Genomic DNA, 20,507 nt, shown 5'->3' with positions numbered 1-20,507 from the left:
CGGCTATTCATTAGCAAACGCACGAATATTGTTGTGAAGAAAAGTTTATTTATAAATTTACGCTTTCCAGATAACAGTTTGAAACAAAGAAGTAATGAATACCACATGGATTACTCGATGAATTCTACCGCTCTGGTAACAGTTAATGGTGGTCATGTAATATTGTGCAGTGACTGAATGTAAATTACGTAGAAATTAAATTCATTAGTTTGAGATTACCTTCCCTATTTTAATACCTGATAAAAATCCTGGGTTCCGTTCTACATGATATCTTAGACGAGTACTATTCAGGACCCTCGGTAGGATCAAAGATGAGCATTTTCAGGGTGCACATACTAATATGAAACCACTTTACAGTGCATCCTCTTTTTCAATCGTTGTCTTTAAATATTTACTGAAACACATAAACATTGGTACAAGGAGGCATCAAATACATATGCGCCACATAAATCATTCGATTTGTGTGAGGGCTGGGATACTGACTGACTGAGCAAAGCGAACCAGGTGGACTTCTTAGGGTGCCACACCACGAGCATTTAACCTAGAGGTCTAATCCACAAGGCAGTTTGGCAACGTTAGAAGATACAGTCTCATGGTAGCCAGTGACCAAGAATTTGTTCATACACTATTTGTTCCCTTAGGATCCTGGAGCCTATGTACACTATATGTTTGGAATCAGGATTTTCCAACTCCTATGGGTGGATTCACAAACCCGGTTAAAGTGCCAGACATTCGCTTTTCGTCTTCTCAATTTCGTAAACAACATTCGTGATGTGAGAAGACAGTCAATAGGATTTCCCTGACAGTGGTTGTATGCACATAGTTATGTGAGAGCATTTCGACAGAGAAAGAGACAGAGTGAGTTAACTCTCCACACCCTTGGTCGTATCAGGGCATTTTGTGAGTTCTTTCATCATTTTTTTTTACTTTCTTCATCATTTACTTATTCAAACTTCTTATAAAATTGTTTTTCTTTTATATTAATTATTCAGTAGTCATGTTAATTCTGAACAATGCCGTTTATTAGCAACTCATTTACAAAATCATCCAACATTAGAATGTTTAAATTTATCCCATAATTCAATTGGTTATCATGGTATACGTGCATTAAGTAAATTATTAACTGGTAAAAATCATATTAAATCATTAAATTTAACAAATAATCATTTAAAGTCAACAAGTGGTTTAACATTAGCTTATGCACTTTCACAATCAGATTGTCATTTAATACAATTGAATTTACGTATGAATAAATTACAAGATGATGGAGGTATTGCTTTAGCGAAAGTAAGTTCCTTATGAAATGTTTGTGTTATCTTTTGTTTATAATTGTTGATGTTAACGAATGAAACTGGTAGAATTTGTTGGCATAAATCATCCATTCTGAGTGAACTTATTTAGTTTCTTCATTTAATCACAATATTTTTTCAATAGTTTGAATTGTTTTTTTTTTCTTTCTGGCTAGCGGTTTTTTTTAGCGAGTCATTTTTCTACGGGTTAAGGTCGTCAACCCCATGCTCAAGCCTTTTTCTTTACTCAGGCTTGGGACCGGCATTAACCGTGGAGGGGGGCTCCAGGTGGAGACTTTGCAAATGATCTGGCTCTTCTATCGCATATGAAATAGCAAATGCCAGAGAAGATGATCAGTGTAGCAGCAGCAGCAGCCTCAGTAGCAGTAGGTCTCAACATACACAAAGGGAAAAGCAAGATTCTCCGATATAACACAGCATGCAACAATCGAATGACACTTGACGGAGAAGCTTTAGAGAATGTAAAAACCTTTACATAACTGGGCAGCATCATTGATGAACACGGTGAGTCTGATGCAGATGTGAAGGCACAGATCGGCAAAGCAAGAGCAGTATATCTACAACTGAAGAACATCTGGGACTCAAAATAACTGTCAACCAACACCAAGATCAGAATTTTCAATACAAATGTCAAGACAGTTCTACTGTATGGGGCAGAAACCTGGAGAACTACGAAAGCCATCATCCGGAAGATACAAGTATTTATTAACATTTGTCTACAAAAAATACTTCGGATCCGTTGGCCAGATACTATCAGCAACAACCTACCGTGGGAGAGATCAAACCAGATTTTAGCAGAGGAAGAAGCGCTGGAAGTGGATAGGACACATATTGAGGAAAGCACCCAACTGTATCACAAGGCAAGCCCTCACTCGGAATCCTCAAGGCCAAAGGAGAAGAGGAAGACAAAAGAACACATTGCGCCGGGAAATGGAGACAGACATGAGAAGAATGAATAGCAATTCGATGGAACTAGAAAGGAAGGCCCAGGACAGAGTGTGTTGGAGAATGATGGTCGACGGCCTGTGCTCCATTGGGAGTAACAGGCGTTATTGGATTAAATTAAATTTTTAACAGTTAGTAACGAAGTGAGGAATCGATGGGGCACGTTTCTTCCTATTTCGAACCCGTCAGGTCGATATTTCTTTATTCTAGTGTTGATATTCACACAGAATCGGACTCAATACTTTGTGGTTCAAATGATAACACGTTTTCCATTAAGTTTCTGAGCTCAGACTCATGGTACCTTCTATTTTTGTTTGGAAGCTGTCGTCAAGATGCTCTTAACTTAGGTGTCATGTCAAAGATTGTAGAAATTCATTAGGATTATATCAGTCACTCCAAATGGTTGTTTAATTTATTTCTCTTACAAGTTTTTAGTTAGATAGTAATGAACAACTTAAAATCTATCAAAAATACTCATCAGTCCAACATATCATATTTCACTTCTGTTACGTCCTTGATCTGTATGCCCAATAATGTACAAGGGAGAACTTATGTCGATCTGGAATGAGACGTTGACACGACAGACTAACTGGTTTAACCTTGAGGCTAAAAAGGCATTGGTCCGAATTGAGACTAACTGCCTTAAGGAGAGGAATGAAAACTATTCCGTTTCAGCGAGTTTCCATTTCTTATTTCTTGATCGATATTGACGGTGAATATTGTGAGATAACCAGTTAGATATAAGCATTTCAGAAGTTGACATCTGAATAATGTTCATTCCTTTCAATGCATATTGTCAGCCATCACAATGTCTCCGATTGTACATTTTTATAACTTGTACAGCAAAATGTTGTAAATGTTTCACAAACGCACCTGAATAGGTTATGCAATTAATTGACATAATGATCTGTTAGAACAAACAAGAAGACAGGAAACTTATTGAAATATCTAAATGGTAGGAACAGGTAGCTCAGATATTCAAGCAGGCCTTCTGGGAATAGAATAGAATAAATGCCAATCAAAGTTTTGCAAGTACTTTTTACACAAATCAAACCAATAGTCGATGAATACATGGATTAAATCTACGTTAAAACTTCAACTTCACCCCAGAATCTTTATTCTTATTCTCATCCTATTTGAATAAATGAATTATGAGTACAAATGTAAACAAGATTAATATATTCACAGAATTTCATCCAATTCATCAATCAATTGAAGCTAGATCACTATGGAAAACCTGGAAGCACTGGAAGGCCATTTCATCTTAGTATGGGACCGCTCGCTCACGGGATCCGAACTTAGGACCTGTTAGTCTCGCGCATGCGAACGCTTAACTTCTTGGCCACTGAGCCGGTATCCAACGGTGTTAATGTCTAACTTCAACCAATTCATTAAATTGCACCACAGTCCATCATTGTTTTTAAAGAGTTACTATATCATAACAGACTCAGTTGAACGGCATTGGCTTCCATGGTGATCTGGATTTAATTGACTCATGAATTCAACTATTAAGTTACTATAGTATTCAAAAAATGTCTAGGATAAAATGAAAATTCATTAGCATCTACTAATATCTTATTAAACAATGGAAAAAATAACTAATTTCCAAATAATGATCAATATTCATTTGTCTTCCGAAACTTTGTTTCATTAATGTAATGTAATAATGAATTCATAAACTAAACGGTGAGACGGTAATTTATGAACGAACCAATCAGATATAAGATAATAGAACTGTTGGGGACGTTAGATCCCCAGAACACACTTGGAAAAGATCCTAATTTTGTAATTTTATTTTGAAAATTTGAATTTCTTTGTTTTCGCGCCAAAAGCGCTCTTTTTACCTTCATGTCGTATTTCCCACATGGGACAATCTTAAACGCCATTGGTCCGTTGTCTTTTAGTATGCTATTTTGCAACGCTTCCCAAGGAAAGTTTTGTGCTGTATATTACATATTTTGATTTGTGTCTGTTGTTATCGCTCGTGCTTCTGGCTTTTTGCGGAATATACTTCCCCCTTTCGAACTTCGACTTCTCTCTCTAGTTGGCGGGGCTGGGACGCATCGAGATAGCTAGGTTATTGGTCTTTGGTCACAAGTGTTTGTTCCGTTCACAGACAAAGTGAACTCGTAATCGCTTCAAACATAGCAAGGAGTTGGATTTTTTTGGCGCGAAATTCATTCATCCATTTCGGTCGCATAATGTTGCAGCATTGTAGTTGATATCAGTTCGTAGTGAAAACCCTATACGTGATTCCTAACTCTAACCATCAACTGTAAAAACTCTAATTCCTCACACTGCTTTAGTCCTAGTTAGTAGGTGGATATTGTCATGATCACTTTAACGTTGGTTTCACCTATTAAATTTTTGAAATGGTTGTCATTAATGATTTGATTTTTCTTTTTCTTTTGTTTAAATTTGTCTAGGCATTAATTCAAAATTCTACATTGAAAGAACTTAATTTAGCAGTAAATGATTTACATGAAAATACAGCAACATATTTTGGACATGTACTTACACAGAATAGTACATTGACTCATTTAGATTTATCAAATAATCAAATAGGTGTAGTAAGTTATGTAATAATAATTATTTCTTATATAACTTATGCCCTGTGTCCATATTAATGTATAACATAATGATACCGCCAGTTAGAGAACAGTGGTTTATTGACCGGACTAATGACGCATAAAACCTGTATGAGAAGTCTAGAGTCCTTGGCGATCCTGCTTCCCGCCTAGCACTGTCTGTTGGAGTCCAGAACATCAGTCTCATCCTTTGTGATATGAATCATTTATTTCAAACATACTCAGTTTATATATCAACCAGACAGACCACATCGTACCCTAAAATGGGAAACAGCGTTTATACAAGACTTAACCGAATGTGGCTGTGAATGTGGGATGTAGTAATTAATAGACTGGGTATAACTCAAGAATGGTGAATCGTATAATAATAGTTCATAGGTCAAAATAAAGCTCATAATAAGAGGGACACGAATATGAATAGCTTAGTTACTTAACAATTATACGACAAAAATATACTCATAGTATTGGTCTATAAATGGATCCCAACAAATACCATTCATTATTCTCATCGGGATATGACAATTTCAGAGTTAGATATTCATTAAGCTTTACTACAAAATACAATAATTTTTATATGAATGTATGAAAAAGCATAAACTAATTATAGAAATTTCCTATTCAATGATAATAATGAAAAAGGGATTATAAGTAGATAATATGAATTGATAGTATGATTACAGGTATATTATTAATTGCCTTCAAACGCCCTTGTATGACCGAAAGTGTGGAGAGTCAGATCTCCTTCTCGAAATGCTCTCATATGGCCACATGCATACAACCACTGCCAGAGAAGTCCTACTCACTGCCTTCTCGCCACTGGAGTGTTGTTTACGAAATGGAGAAGACGAAAAGCGAATGTCTGGCTCTTTAACTGGGTTGGTGGATACATCTAGGGGAGTTAAGAAACCCTAATTCCAAACCAATAGTGTACATGGGCTCCAGTATCCTGAGGGAACAAATGGCGTACGAACCAATTGTTGGTCACCGGCTACCATGGGACTGTATCTCCTGACGCTGCTCTACTGCCTTGTGGATCAGACATTTAGGTCAAAGACTCGAGGTGTGGACCCTAAGAAAACCACCTGTTTCGGTTTGGACACACAGGCAATATCCAAGCCCTCACATAAATCGAATGATTTGTGTGACGCATATCTATTTGGTGCATCCTTGTACCAATATTTATGTGTTTAAATAAATAATAATTATTATAAGAATGATAGACTTATACCTGGAGTGTTTACTGATGGTGTCGTTCAGAAAAAACGATGAGAGCTCCATGACTAAATTATCCAGTTCAGAGAACAAAACTCCATCAGACAACGTAGACAACAGTATAGGATAGAATGAATTTGGAGAAAAGAATCCATGAAAATAATAATCATCAAAAATTACATAAATACGAAACGCAAAAGATGAAGAAGAATGGAATAACAATGAATGTGAATAATCAAGAGGATTGTTTGCTAAATCTTATGTAGCGTTTCCTGTCGACTACCTCTAACCACCATCTAATCCCAATACATAGTGCACACAGTGTCGAGTCACCTAGACTGGTGGCCACATTGCAACACGGTCGATAGGATTCGATCTGCACTAATAAGGACTTGACACACATGACATTGATCACCGCCCAGTGATCAATCAATTGTGAAATATGAAAGCTTGTTGTCGTCTTGTAAGGTGAATGTCCTCTATAGCTAGAAATGAAGGATAGTTGTTCAGTAGTGTTTTGAGCTAGTATCAGTATGTCAAGAAGATTTCTCTAAAGTTATTTAATTTTTACAAAACAGTTGTTTATTTAATGCATTTATAGATGGCTGATAGTCGTATTTCATAATATAATACTTTACGACATTCAGCGTTCTGAATTACGAGTACAAAGCTTGTTTCATACAGTACAATCTTTGAATGGTTGATATCTAATCTGAAGAAGCATCCTGCAGTGGAGTGCCAGTCAGTCAGTGAGTGATGAACAACTTCGAACTGGACAATGATAATCTTTTCTTCAAGTTGTTTCACCATATTAGCACAACTGAATGAATTTTTCAAGATAAATTCAACAGTAACAACAGTATTAGTGGTAGTGATTTGAACGAGAACACAAGCGTGGAAAACCAAATGTATTTAAATAAAAAATTATGGAATCTCATCATAGTAAAATCTGAGAATCATACAGTAAATTCTTCATTTGCAAAATGTCAATCAATCGTCTCAGACTTGATTGTTCTTTCGTTTCGACACTAATCACTCTCTGTTCTCGTTCTTTTTTTTCGATCTTCTTAACCTTCTGCCTCCAAGCATTTCACTTTCGATTGATGATACATACTACTTATATCCATGATCAGTAGCACACACTACAGTATCAAAATAGACTAGGCATGCAACATATGAGTGCAGAAGAAACAAAAATGAATTCTTTGAATAAAACGTATCGGCACTCTAAGACAAAGAGTCAATACATATGCACCATTGAGACCGATATTGTGACATATTCAAGTTTTTTGACCATTAATCATATTAATCGTTCGGACTGTAACCAACATTACTCAATTCTATCTTTGCCTAGTACCATGTGTCCAACTTTGTTACTTCCAATTAGACAAAGGAGGAACACGTAAAGAATAATCAGTATAAGAGTCTAATACAGATAAGAAAAAGAGGGAATAATGAGTTGTTAACTCAAGAAACTCATACAGTTAACAGATATGTAATAGGTAATACACTCGATTATAATTAGTAACGCATCAAGAATGAAATTACACAAAAACTAGTTATAGAGACTAGAAGTTGATAATAGTAAAGTTTTAGATGTGTTTTCGGTCTAAAATATTGATTATTCCTAAGGTTTAATTCATTATAGATCGACTTCAATAGGGGATACTAGCAAAAATCAATATGGGACTTCACGGGGATAAAGACGCATGACTCCACTAGTAATTAAACCCAGGACCTTCAAGTTTATAACAAATAAATAACTATTAGATCCATTAGTTGTGTATCCAGTGACACAATTTCAATTTAAGTCAATTTATGACACGACATGACTATCAACTAAGACCATTAATGATAACTGTATTACTTTCTGCATGCCTGAAATCCACCAGTCATGATTTCTCACTATATGTTCGGGAATATTTTGAAGTAAGTCGGGCTATATTACAAATCGACCCAGTGGTTATAACAGTATGGCGTTTATCATGGCTGGTGGTGCAATTTTTGGATTGATTGGAGTTAGATATTAACACAGTTGGATGCCGGATCAGTGGTTTAGAGGTTGAGCGTTCGCGCGCGAGATCGTGAATACACACTACTGAGGAGTTATATACTAGGATGAAATGGTCATCCTGTATTTCTAGGTATTCTATGGTGGTCTAGCCTTGATCGACTCATGAATTCAACTACTAAATATCTAAGTGTCGTGATTTTATTTTCTGACTAAATTGTGGGTGAGCAGTTTTGTAGATTTTCCTTTGGCAACCCGAATGGAGATCAATTTGTGACTAATACAACCCATGGATTAAATCAATCTTCATGAAACACTTAAATAAACTATACAGTGTATTTTTTAACGTCATCTCTATTTGAAAATGAGCTACCACTTGCTCAACTCAGTCAGTCCTTCATGTTCTTGTTTGATCTTTATTTAATTAATACAAAGATGGTGTCATTTTTTTATTAAAAAAAACCCATCTGACTATGATCTTCAATGGTTTTTTCACTGTTTTTCAACTTCAGGTTGGCAGTAAAAAGCTTCAAGATGGAATGGATCAGAATTCATCTTTGATTCATTTAGATTTACGTTTCACTGGTAGTAGTCAAGAAGCGGAATATGCAATAAGTCAACGGATTGAAATGAATCAAGCAATGAACTATAAATTACAAGTAAGTAAATAAAGTATGTTTGTTATTAAGTAGTAGTATTATTCAATAATATGAGTATTAATAAAGTGAGTCAACACAAAAGTAGATGGACATTTATATGTTTTTTCTCATTATAAACTGACTTCGATTGATAACCGTTTGAAAGTTACAAAATATAACTTGATCATTTCACTTCAATGTCGAACACTCAATATACTTACATATAACCTTACACAAAATGTATTCCAGGAAAGACAGGACTCTCGGTGAACTGTATGCCAATAGGTCTACATTTTCAGCCCCCCACCTCCTAAACAGGCAATATAATACAATTCTCATGCAGTGTCATCAGTAAGTTAGTGTATCATTCAAAACCTAACTGACTCAGTGAATTCATCATAAAACTAACCACGAATAAGCAAATTATTATTGTTTATATTCTGGCCAGATGTAACTCTATCCAATTGATCCAACTTCTCATCAGTTGGTTAGTATGTTTAGTAATGACATTGTTATCACCCTTCTGTTCTTGTTAACTGAATAAACTAAACATAAGAAGAATACAACCTTGTAGTAAAGGTTGTGGAGGGAAAGTGCTACTTAAAAGTTAAGTGTATTTATAAGTAGTTAGAATGATCAATATTGTTTACAAAAGGATATGCTTTGCCTAAGTGAACAATCCATATACTTATAATAACTTGGCAACATTTACATTTAATTTATTATACAACCTCGGTTACTTTAGGCCAGTTTACTTTAGGTAGTGTGTTAATTTTCAATACAATTTACTTGGATAAGTTAATCTGAGAAAAGTCCAAGTGTATAGGAAACCAACTTGGACGGGACAATACTTAAATTTCCATAGTTTCTGTCCATTGCAATACAAGAGAGGTCTAGTTAAGTGCCTCTTTAAGAGGACTCGAAAAATATGTACCTCTGATATGGTGGAAAAAGATGAAAAGTTACTGACTGACACTTTAATAGCAAATGGTTATCCACTCAAGTTTATTAATAGGTGCAAAAGTCAGTTAATGCCAAGACCTCTAATTTATTCAGTGCCAAAGAAAAAGGTCTATATCAATCTACCATATAGAGGCGAATCAAATAGTATAGTTTTAAGGCAGAGATTGAAAGCAGCCATCGAGAATACGTATTTTGCTGCTCAGTTGGTAGTGATTGAAAAGTCTAAGGCCATGATTCCTAATAGACCCAAACAATGCACTAATGATTGCGTCACATCCCATTGTATTTACCAATTTACATGTTTGTGTGGACACACATACATAGGGAGGAGTAATCGAACAATCCAATCAAGGGTCAATGAACATGTGCCCAGATGGCTTCAAAATCAGTGTGTGTCAAATGATCCGATTAATGTAGGAGGTAGAAAACCAAGTTCATCGATAGCAAAACACATAATTGAGACGGGGCACAAAATTAACATTAATACAGCATTTAGAACGTTGTATAGAAATTGTCAAGGTCGAATTCTTAAGTTTATTGAAGCCTTAGCTATTCGTAAATTTAAACCCCCCTTATGTGTACAAAAACAACTTGTCGTAACCTTGAATTTACCTTGGTAATCCTTAAGTCATTCTATGGCCTAGGATAACGCGATAATTTCTTATTCTTTCTCTCCCCTTAGTTATTTTAATTGTACTTTTATTTGTTTGACCTTTATTAATTTTCATATAAAAATGCCTTGACAAGTATATGTGTGACCAGATTGTTCGAAATGTATAGCGCAAATACATCACATTTTTCAGATCAACTCCGTCTTCTCATTGTTCTATCGAAATTTATAAAAAGGACTAATTGCTTTAAAAGTCCAACTATTGAAATTGAATTATCTTAATTCATTGTCTGTTCATGGACAATTCTGCTGTCTTAAAACTCATTATAAAGTACCCAATGAAACTGATTTTATCTAATGTTATCTACTATGACAGCTTATCATAAATTGTCAGTTCAAGGTTTGTATTAAACCATAATACAACTAAGTCTTTAATACTTCATTATTTACTTACTAACGCCTGTTATTCCTCGTGGAGGAGCATGGGCCGCCTACCAGCACTCTCCATCCAACCACTTTCTAGGCAATCCTTTCCAGTTCTTTCCATTTGTTGTTCATCCTTTTCATATCTGCTTCTATTTACCGACATATGTTCTTCGGCCTTCAACCTTTCCGCTCCCTTTCAGGATTCCAAGTTAGAGTTTGCCTCGTGATGCAGTTTGATGATTTCCGTAATGTATGTCTTATGCATTTCTATCGTCCTTTCCTAATTTCCTCTTCAGCTGGAAGCTGGTTTGTTCTCTCACACAGAAGGCTGTTGCTGATGGTATTCGGCCAACGGATATTGAGTATCTTGCGTACACAGTTGTTTAGAAATACTTATACCTTCTTGATGATGGTTGTAGTAGTTCTCCAAGTTTCAGCTCCATATAGTAGAATTGTCTTGACGTTCATGTTGAAGATTCTGACTTTGATGTTGCTTGACAGTTGTTTTGAGTTACATATGATCATCAACTGCAGAAATGTTGCCCTTGCTTTGCCAATCCTCGCTATTATGTCCGCATCTGATCCTCCTTGTTCATCGATGATGCTTCTCAGGTACATGAAAGATTCCATATCTTCCAGAGTTTCTCCATCAAGTGTGATTGTGTTAGTGTTCTCCGTGTAGTACTTGAGGATTTTTCTTTTTAAAAATAACTAAAACAAGCAAAAATAATGAAAAGAAAATTGATTGATTTTCCTTTCTTTTCTTTTTTCTTCACTATTGAATATGTAGCAAGAAATTTCTGATACATATCAGTGTATACCATGTGAAATTACAAGTGTAGCTCGAAAACAACGATCAATTGTAGAACAACTTGGTGAAATACCTTTCACATCTTTAAGAATATAAGATGTGTGTTAAGTTAATTGGATATTGTACTATATCAGATTTGATATTTATTCATGTGAACCTATCACTATCACTTTAATACATCTCAAGAGATTGTATGAGTTAACTTATAATATACCTTTAATTATTTTGTTATGAATTTCTAGATCTTATTAGAGCTGTATTATGTGATTACGTATACACTAACACAGAGAACTGTGAGTAGTGATGGAATCAGTAATAAAGGTAGTAGTAGTGGATTTGTTTTTTCTAAATCAGTAATTCTGGCGTAAGATGTCAGTCGTGGTCCTAATGTGATAAGCGGGAACAAAAGTGGGGACAATCGAATGTATTTGAAAACGGCATTACAGAATATCTTATTAAAATCTGAGAACCACACAGTAAATACTGCATTTTACAAAATGTCGATGCGTATCGGGTAGAGACAGGTCTCTACCTCAGTACAATGAAAGATGGTCGTTCAATTTTGTGGATTGGTTGACGTTAGACATGAACACCGTTGGATGCCGGTTGGCTCAGTGGTCTACAGGTTAAACGTTCGCGCACGAGACCGAAAGCCCTTGGTTCGAATCCCACGAGTGGGTTCGTGGATTCTCACTGTTAAGGAGCTACCCACTGGGACAAAACGGCCGTCCAGTGCTTCCAGGTTTGACATCGATCGATTCATGATCTCAATCAAAATGTCAATCAATTGTTTCAAGATTGACTGCTCCTTTTGTAAACATCAATCAATCATCTCATACCTTACTGTTTGTTCATTTCCACAACAATCATCCTCTGTTCTCCTTCTCTTTTCTTCGATCTTCCTAACATTTTGCCTCCAGGCATCAGTAACACACATCACACTAGCATCTCACTGGGTGCATCGTTCGTCCAGAATCTACATAGAACATTAGCTCTATTAGGATTTCATATTATGCTTAAATGATAAGAAGCTAATTAACACTAAGCCTATATTCAGAGCCTCAAGACGATTATTCCCGAACACGATTGATTAGAAACCAAATATTCAGTTTGACCTATTCAAAATAAGGATTATATCCATCAGGATCTAAAGTTAATCAGTATTAAATGTTGAAATGTAATTGAATAGGCTGTCGTCTAGATCAACAGATTTGTAGATATCTGTTATTGAAGGGGTATTCGTCACTTGTTTTCGTAAATTTACAGTTAATATAGAGATTGTATAAAAATTTCCTCTGATATTTTAAATTTTGTGAAGAGAACTTCATGCAACACTTAATTATCTTTTCATAAAAAACTCATTTGATTAGATGTTCTCAATTTGTAGGTGAGAAGTGCTGAGGAGACCTATACCAGTGCTAAGCAGCCATCAAATACTTTTTTGTTTCTTTAGTAGTTATCTAGTTAGGGTCATTCAGTGATGTAAACTGTGAAGTTCTTCAGCCTTTGGAAACTGAAAATTAGTGATAATTCTGTCTTTACTGATAACTAATTTCGAAGAGAAATTCCCGTATCTCCAATTAGAAATCTTGACCAGTTGAGGGGTGGCCAAATAAAACGTGGCATCAGTCGGTGAAGTCACAAATTTCTGGTCTTAGCCATGTTGGTAGATGCAGACTACTTGGTTGGGGTATGTGTGAATATCGTGACCAATGGTTATAGACCCCGGGTGACGTGGCTCAGAACTGATCACAATGGCGTAGGTGTATACGCTCCCTGTCTTCCCTTAAACTATGAGATTCAAATTGCTTTATATCTTTCTTTCCATTAACTAATTCTTTCTTCTTGTACTATTATAACCTTATACACAATCCCTCGTTTATATATTACTACTACTGAAGTAACTGGTCCTATGAATTTGGTGTTCATGTTGTTGTGCTAATGAGGTGTGGCAAAGTGAACCGAACGATATATGTGTCTGGTCCTACGTTGTAGCTGACTGACCAGTTGAATCCAACTATATCATTTGTGAGGCAGCTATTGACCAATGACATTGAAAGACGACTGCACAATATTACAAGATAATTGAAATTAGAAACGCGTACCATTGGGCAGTAAATAATTATTCCAGAGGTTCAACTTGAGTGGTTATGTATACTCACTAGTGTTAATTCCCATAATAGTAAAAAACAACTGTTCAGTACTTATTGATTGAGATCATGAACTGATTAATTTTAAATCACCATTGGAAAACTAGAAGCACTTGACGGCCGTTCCGTCCCATTGTGGGACTCCTCACCAGTGCACAACCACGATCCCTCTCGCGGAATTCGAACCCAGGGCTCTCGGTCATTGTTTATGCTCACTTGTGGTGAACGTTGATTTTTTGATGAATTTATCAACTTGAATGTGTTTTTATTTAACGTAAACTGATAATTATTCATTGTAGAACCACTTACGGTATATATCGGTATCTACCTCAGTACAATGGTAGATGGTCGCGCAATTTCTTGGATTGGTTGAGATTAGACATGAACATCGTTGGATGCCGGCTCAGTGGCATAGAGGTTAACCTTTCGCGCGCGAAGCCGGAGGCCCTGGGTAAGAATCACGCGTGTAAGATCATAGATGCGCACTGCTGAAAAACCCCACTATAGAACTAAACGGCCGTCCAGTGCTTCCAGGTTTTCAATGGTGATCTAACGCCAATCGGTTCATGATCACAAACAAAAACTTAATAATCTCCACAACCTCATACTGATGTTCACTGCTTTTTGGTTTTCACCAGTTGTCTAGATAAGTTTATTCAATGATATTGTTAAGTTGGTTTTACATTGTTCCTACTCGCTTCTCTTCCACTCTTTTGTATATTGTTTTATACTACTTATTTAAACCCAGTAAATAGTTGCATTCCCAGCAATTTTTAAACTTACGTTGTAGTGCAAGTTGTGAACATTCTCAAATATTTACATATACTTATGACCCTTATTGTGTTTATCATTAAAATTACTTTATCTCAATCACTGTAGTAGTTATCCTCAATTTTGTGCATTTTTACTTAACCTTTGTTTGAATGCAACGGCATCAATATTGTTTGTTCTTGGTTTGTGTTTTGCTTGTTGAAAAACTGTTATCAAGTATTAGACACAGCTATCAGCTGTCTTTTACACTATCGAAGCCACAGATACCTCACAAGTTGAGGTTTGTAACTAATTTTTGCATATTGGAAAGAGTCAGCTCTCCCTCTCGAAATGCTCTCACATGGCCACACGTATATAGCCTCTGCCAGGGAAGTCCTACTCACTGAATTCTCGTGGAGGGGGTGTTGTTTACGAAATCGAGAGGACGAAAAGCGAATGTCCGTCATTTTAGCCAAGTTAGTACACACAGAGAGTCCACATAGGGGAATTGGAAAACCCTCATTCCAAACCAATGGTGCACATGGGCTGCCTCCAGTATCCCGAAGGAACTAATGACGTATGAACCAATCACTGGTCACCGGCCACCATGGGACTGGATCTCCTTACGTTGCTCCACTGCCTTGTGGGTTATACCTTCAGGTTGAAGGCTCGGGAAGTGGCCCCCTAAGAAAACCACCTGCTTCTTTTTTGGGCACCCGAGAAGTATCACAGCCCTCACACATATCAAATAAGATCTGCGTGGCGCATATATATTTCATGCCTCCTTGTACCAATATCTATGTGTTGAAATAAAATAAATGTTATTCAATAAAGAATCGCTAGTTTAGACAAATCATTGTTTTGTGAACTTCCTGTTTTGTGCATATCTCAATTGGATGACTCTGGATGTTTCAATAAATCTAATAGATATAAACAGATATAAATTTAATTATTTTCATAAATCTTTTTAAATTTCATAATGTACAATAAAATACTTTTCATTTTAACATAAGATTGTTGTCATTATGAGTTTTTTTCTTTTTTATTCTTCTTTAAAATCAAACAAACAAGTAATGAAAGAAATAGATAGAATTTAATACTTAATCGTTTGCAAAAAAGAAAACTTGAAGAAAGAAAAAAGAAAAAGAAAAAAAGAAGAAAAGAGAAAAGAAACACATCGAATTTTTTTTTTTAATCTAATGAATAATATGAATTTCATTAAATAAGACTATAATTTCCATTACCATTATATTTTCCAATGATAATATGACCATTTTCATTAATTTTTAAATAATGATTTAATATATATTGATAATAATAACTTGGATGATATAAAATACCAATGAATTCACCACTACTTGTACAACATGTTAAATGATTTAATAAATTCCAATTTAATGTATGATTTATATGTTGTTGTATTGATTGTTGACGTTTTTCCTGGATAAATATACAAGAGAAGAGAAAAGAAAAGAAAAAAGAACGAAAGTAACAGTGCTAGAACTAGAGATGGGTTCTATGGAGATTTTAGTAATTTTAATAGTTGAGAGATCATGAGACCATTAGAGCTAGAACATTATGAAATGTTTAGGAGAAATGAACGGCTGTTTCATCTTAGCATAGGACTCCTCAGCAGTACGCATACACTATCCGGCCCCGCGAGATTGTAATCCAGGACCTATCGGTCTGATGCGCGGACGCTTAACCTGTAGACCGTTGAGCCAGCATCCATCGGTGTTAATGTCTAAATTCCACCAATTCACAAAATCGCGTCACCATCCACCATTGTCTTCAGTGAGTTAGTATCTCACAACAGACCGGGTTGCATTCCACCAGTCATTGCTTCTCACTAGAACTCCAAGAAATACCTCTTGAAGACAGTCCACTAGTGAGCATATGATGATTATAATCAGAAAGGGGTTTTATGGATATTATATTAGTTTATCAGTTGAATTCATAAGTCAATTGGAGCTAGACTACCATGGAAAACCTAGAACAACTGGATGGTCGTTTCATCCTGGTATGTGACTCAGCAGTGTGCATCCATGATCCCACCCCACGAGATTCTAAGCCAGGATTTATCGGTCTCGCACGTGAATGCTTAACCTGTAGACTACTGAGCCGGTATCAAACTGTAATAATCTCGCAGAGCGAGATCGTGGATGCGCACTGCTGAGGAGTCCCATACTAGGACGAGACGGCCATCCAGTGTTTCTAGGTTTTTCATGGTGGTCTAGCTTCAATTGAATTCATTCATGAATTCAATTATTGAATAATTTAATATTTACTCACTTGTTTATTTGCTGTAAGTTTTGGTAGAACTTTTGTAGGACTTCGTCGATCTCTTTCAGTTTGAAGTTCTATAATTTCAATGAAACATAGATTGTACTCGTTAAATGTTTAATATTTACATTATATGATTAATTAGAATAGATAAGTAATTCAATATACCGTCTTTAAATAAGTTTAAACGATTTAGTGCTGTCTAAACAAAAATGGATAGTGGTTAGCAGTGGAGTCCAGTTTGACGCGCATTTCGTCCTATTTGGAACTCATCAGCTGGATTTACCTGAATCTCAGAGTTAATGTTCACGAGTCCCAAATAGAATGAAGCAAACACTCTTGATTCCACTACTGGCTATTATCCATCTTTGCTTAGAATAATTGTAAATTAAAGCAATATCGAGGTATTCCTCAAATTATGCACATATGTCAAATAAGAGAATGATGAATTACAGTCCTAATTATCAATTGGAAGATTCAAGTAAACAATACCATGTGAACTTATCTAGTGCTGTGCTTCGTCCTGGAAAATAGTTATACCAACTGGCAGGATACTTTCATTTGTAACTAAAACGTTGATTGGTTTTAAACAATTTACTGTATTCAGTATTAAATGGTAGAGGTTATTTTAAATTAAGGAGGAATAGTTTTATGGTGTTGGACTGTTTAGTCTACTTTAATTTATAATAAACCTTTCATTCTAATTCTGAGCTAAAATACAGAAATAAGCTAATGAAAGTTGTTTTCCACAGCTATCAACACAGTAAGTTTTTAATGATCATAAGCGTTATTTCGATTAACCTCATATATCTTTTTCTCATAAAGTCAGGTATCAGGTTCCACGTTAATAATAACTAAGTAACTGACTGAATAACTAAAATAAAATGTACTCTTTATTTATTGTCATAAGAAGGTATGTGTTTTACTCTGAAATTTTTAACCACTACAGATAAAGGTTTTTTACAGGATCTTCGAGAACTTTGGTTTCAGGTCATGTTTACAATTGATTAATCACTGGGTAGTGATCAATGTCATATATGTCAGGCCCTTCTTAGTGCAGATCGAATCCTATCGACCAAATTGACACTAATCTACGCGACTCGACATTGAGTGCACTTTGTTGAGATAAGATGGTGGTTGGAGGTAGTCAACAGGTTTCGTGCTACTTGGCACTCGTTAGCAAAGTGTATCTGTAACAAAGTGCACGCAATGTCCAGTCACCTAGACTAGTGGCTACATTGCAAATCAATCCATAGTATTCGATATGCAGTAATAAGGACCTGAAATATATAACATCGATTTCTACCCAATGATCAATCAATTGTAGATACATTTCAGTCCTACAAGAGATCAGTTGCCAGTATCTAGCTTCATTAGTCTGCGTTTCACAACATTTAACATTTATTAGTAACAGTTAAACTAATGGATGCTAATTTTCAAGAATACCAAATGATCAACTATTGTAAAATCCTTTCAATAAATAAAGAGAATTCCATAACATGGACAATGACAATGAGTACAGGTTTATTATGAATCATCCAGCTGGTAACTGATATTAAGGTAATTTATTCGAAAATAAAAAAAATAAAACAATGTCGGCAACAAAAAAAAATTTCGATTGTACTTGATCAATGTTATCAGTCTCTTAAGGGTATCAATTTTCTTCTTTGAAATTCATATTGAATTACGAATAATAGTAAGATATTAATGCAATATTAAATGTCTTCAGTATAATATGATTGTATTAAGCGAGTAACTTGGCAAATGATAAATATCTAATCAATATTATTGATTCATTGATTTAGCAAGATTCAGAAATCACTTCGAATGATTATCCAAAGCTTTTAGGACTCTTGAGGCAATAATATAGTAGAAATCCAATTATTAGGATTTCAAAATTATTTATGAAAGTAAATAGTATAATTTTTTATTGTAAGACGAAAGTACTGTACATATGCATGTAGATCTTATTGAAGGTTAAACTGTGAACAACTGGGGTATTTTCAAAGAATCAGGTGAACACTTATTTTGGTGGAACAATGATATGACAGAATGCTTTGACGTGGAAGTTTAGTGACCCGGGATCTGACTCCGATAATATCGTATGAATGATTGTTATTGAAGTACACATATCATCAATCCTCGTATATAATCATCGAATTAAATCGCGTTAGTCAATAACGGGAAAAATTAAATCAAATACAAGAACGAATTTCGAGTACGTGTATTTTGTTTACTCATTGATCAAGACAAAAGATCAGAGAAAAGAAGAGTGCGGAGTGAAATGACGCGCAATGGAGAAGGCGTGTGAGCCAACTCGATTTAACCAAGCGTTAATCGATATTTATAGTCACATTAAAATAAGCTACAGACATGTGGTGAGTAGAATAAGATGTACACACACATAGTTCACGTAAAAACAGTCAATGTTAATAAGTGAGTAATTAACAATGTAAAAATGTGACTCCAGTAGAATGAATTGATTGGCCAGTCCGAAAGCTACAATAAGGTGTATGGGCTTAACATAGTAACCAACACTACAGAAGGTTAAGAAGATCAAAGAAAAGAGAACGTGAATAAAGAATGATTGGTGTGGAATAGAAGGAACAATGAAGTCTGAGACGATTGATTGACATTTTGCAAACGGAGTATTTACTGTAGGGATCTCAGATTTTACTAAGAGATTCTGTAGTTTTGTATTTAGATACATTCGATTGTACCCGTTTGTGTTCTCGTTCACTACAATATCACTCAATCAGTAGATAAAACAGCGCTAAGAAGTCTAACATTTTATAATTCGATGTTCAACAAACATTTTCACCAAATACCATTCATCGATAGTGATTACCCGTAGAATCTTGATTGCTTGTTTAATTCTACACAGAACTTATTAAATGGAGTTGAGAATAATTATCATTTTATATTTAGGTGTTATTTTTTGACAAATACCTGATCAATTCACTTGGTAGTGTTGCTTGCTTGTATCCCCATTGTTGTTTGAGACTGCAAATGGTCAGTCTCTTGTTGGCATATGTACATCCTATCTGGACTGCCTCAATAAGCAAAGATGGATAACGCGATGGCGTTTGAAGCGAATGGTACTGCGTTCGAGTCCTAGAGTGAACACCAACCATGGGATGTAAGTACATCCAGTTGACGAGTCCCAAATAGGACGAACCGTGAGTCCTGGATTCAACTGCTAGCCACTATCCATCTTTGCTTATAAAACTGATCAATTATTTTTTTAGATTTCTTAATGAAAACAACAATGATATGAGATTTAAAATTCTTAAGAGTTACTTATACTTCATTTACCTGGAGTTAAATAACATTCGTTTTTATGTCGCATTGTCCATGATTTTAATTTACAAACTTTGGAACAAAAATATACTCTATGACAGCGTGTACATATTGTTAGACGTACACCAACAGAACGTCCACATTCATAGCAAAACGAATAGGATATACAACTAAAAAGCAAAGAAAATGAGAATGTATTAAACAATAATTGAAGTTTGCAGAGATTATTTAATTTAAAGTTAGTTTTGATGATAAACCAACATTGTCCAAAAAACCATTAAGAATTAGTAGGGGGTGGTGAACTACCGTTTGGCCATTCTTTGGCGTTCTTTAACACTGCTTAACACTGTCCCCGTAAGAAGTAGGATGAAGAACCACTAGGTCCTGAGTATCATCGGTCGTTGTTATGAAGTAATACAAGACAAGTGGTTGAAATTCTGCACCTTTTGATGAGTGTTAAATCACCACTAGAAAACTGGAAGCACCAGATGGCTTTCTTTTTAGAATAGG

At 35.4% G+C, this 20,507-nt stretch overlaps 2 protein-coding genes across 4 annotated transcripts in view; one reads left to right on the top strand and one right to left on the bottom strand.

The window, feature by feature from the left end:
• TCTE1_1 (T-complex-associated testis-expressed protein 1) overlaps positions 1-15,599 on the top strand; it is a gene marked incomplete at its 5' end in the record, with an annotated part of 65,905 nt that extends 50,306 nt beyond the window's left edge. Inside the window, 5 exons of one of the 3 annotated variants that reach the window (XM_051214204.1) lie at positions 993-1,287; positions 4,682-4,825; positions 8,579-8,725; positions 11,494-11,613; positions 15,486-15,573. In XM_051214204.1, coding sequence (XP_051072953.1) covers positions 993-1,287; positions 4,682-4,825; positions 8,579-8,725; positions 11,494-11,610 — 703 coding nt within the window. In that variant the 3' untranslated portion in view covers positions 11,611-11,613; positions 15,486-15,573. Of the gene's footprint in view, positions 1-992; positions 1,288-4,681; positions 4,826-6,577; positions 7,019-8,578; positions 8,726-11,493; positions 11,614-15,485 lie in introns of those variants that run through there. The other 2 variants (XM_051214203.1, XM_051214202.1) reach the window with 2 other exon arrangements.
• Positions 15,345-20,507, bottom strand: part of ANKMY1 (Ankyrin repeat and MYND domain-containing protein 1) — a 55,128-nt gene continuing 49,965 nt past the window's right edge. The window contains exons 17-19 of the mRNA XM_051214067.1: positions 20,013-20,167; positions 16,707-16,774; positions 15,345-15,854 (exon numbers count right to left, since the gene is read on the bottom strand). Coding sequence (XP_051072951.1) covers positions 15,633-15,854; positions 16,707-16,774; positions 20,013-20,167 — 445 coding nt within the window. The 3' untranslated portion in view covers positions 15,345-15,632. The remainder of the gene's footprint in view (positions 15,855-16,706; positions 16,775-20,012; positions 20,168-20,507) is intronic.

Source organism: Schistosoma haematobium, chromosome 1 (genome assembly GCF_000699445.3).
Source record: "Schistosoma haematobium chromosome 1, whole genome shotgun sequence".
Classification (NCBI taxonomy): domain Eukaryota; kingdom Metazoa; phylum Platyhelminthes; class Trematoda; order Strigeidida; family Schistosomatidae; genus Schistosoma; species Schistosoma haematobium.
This window is presented reverse-complemented; position numbering and strand designations above follow the sequence as displayed.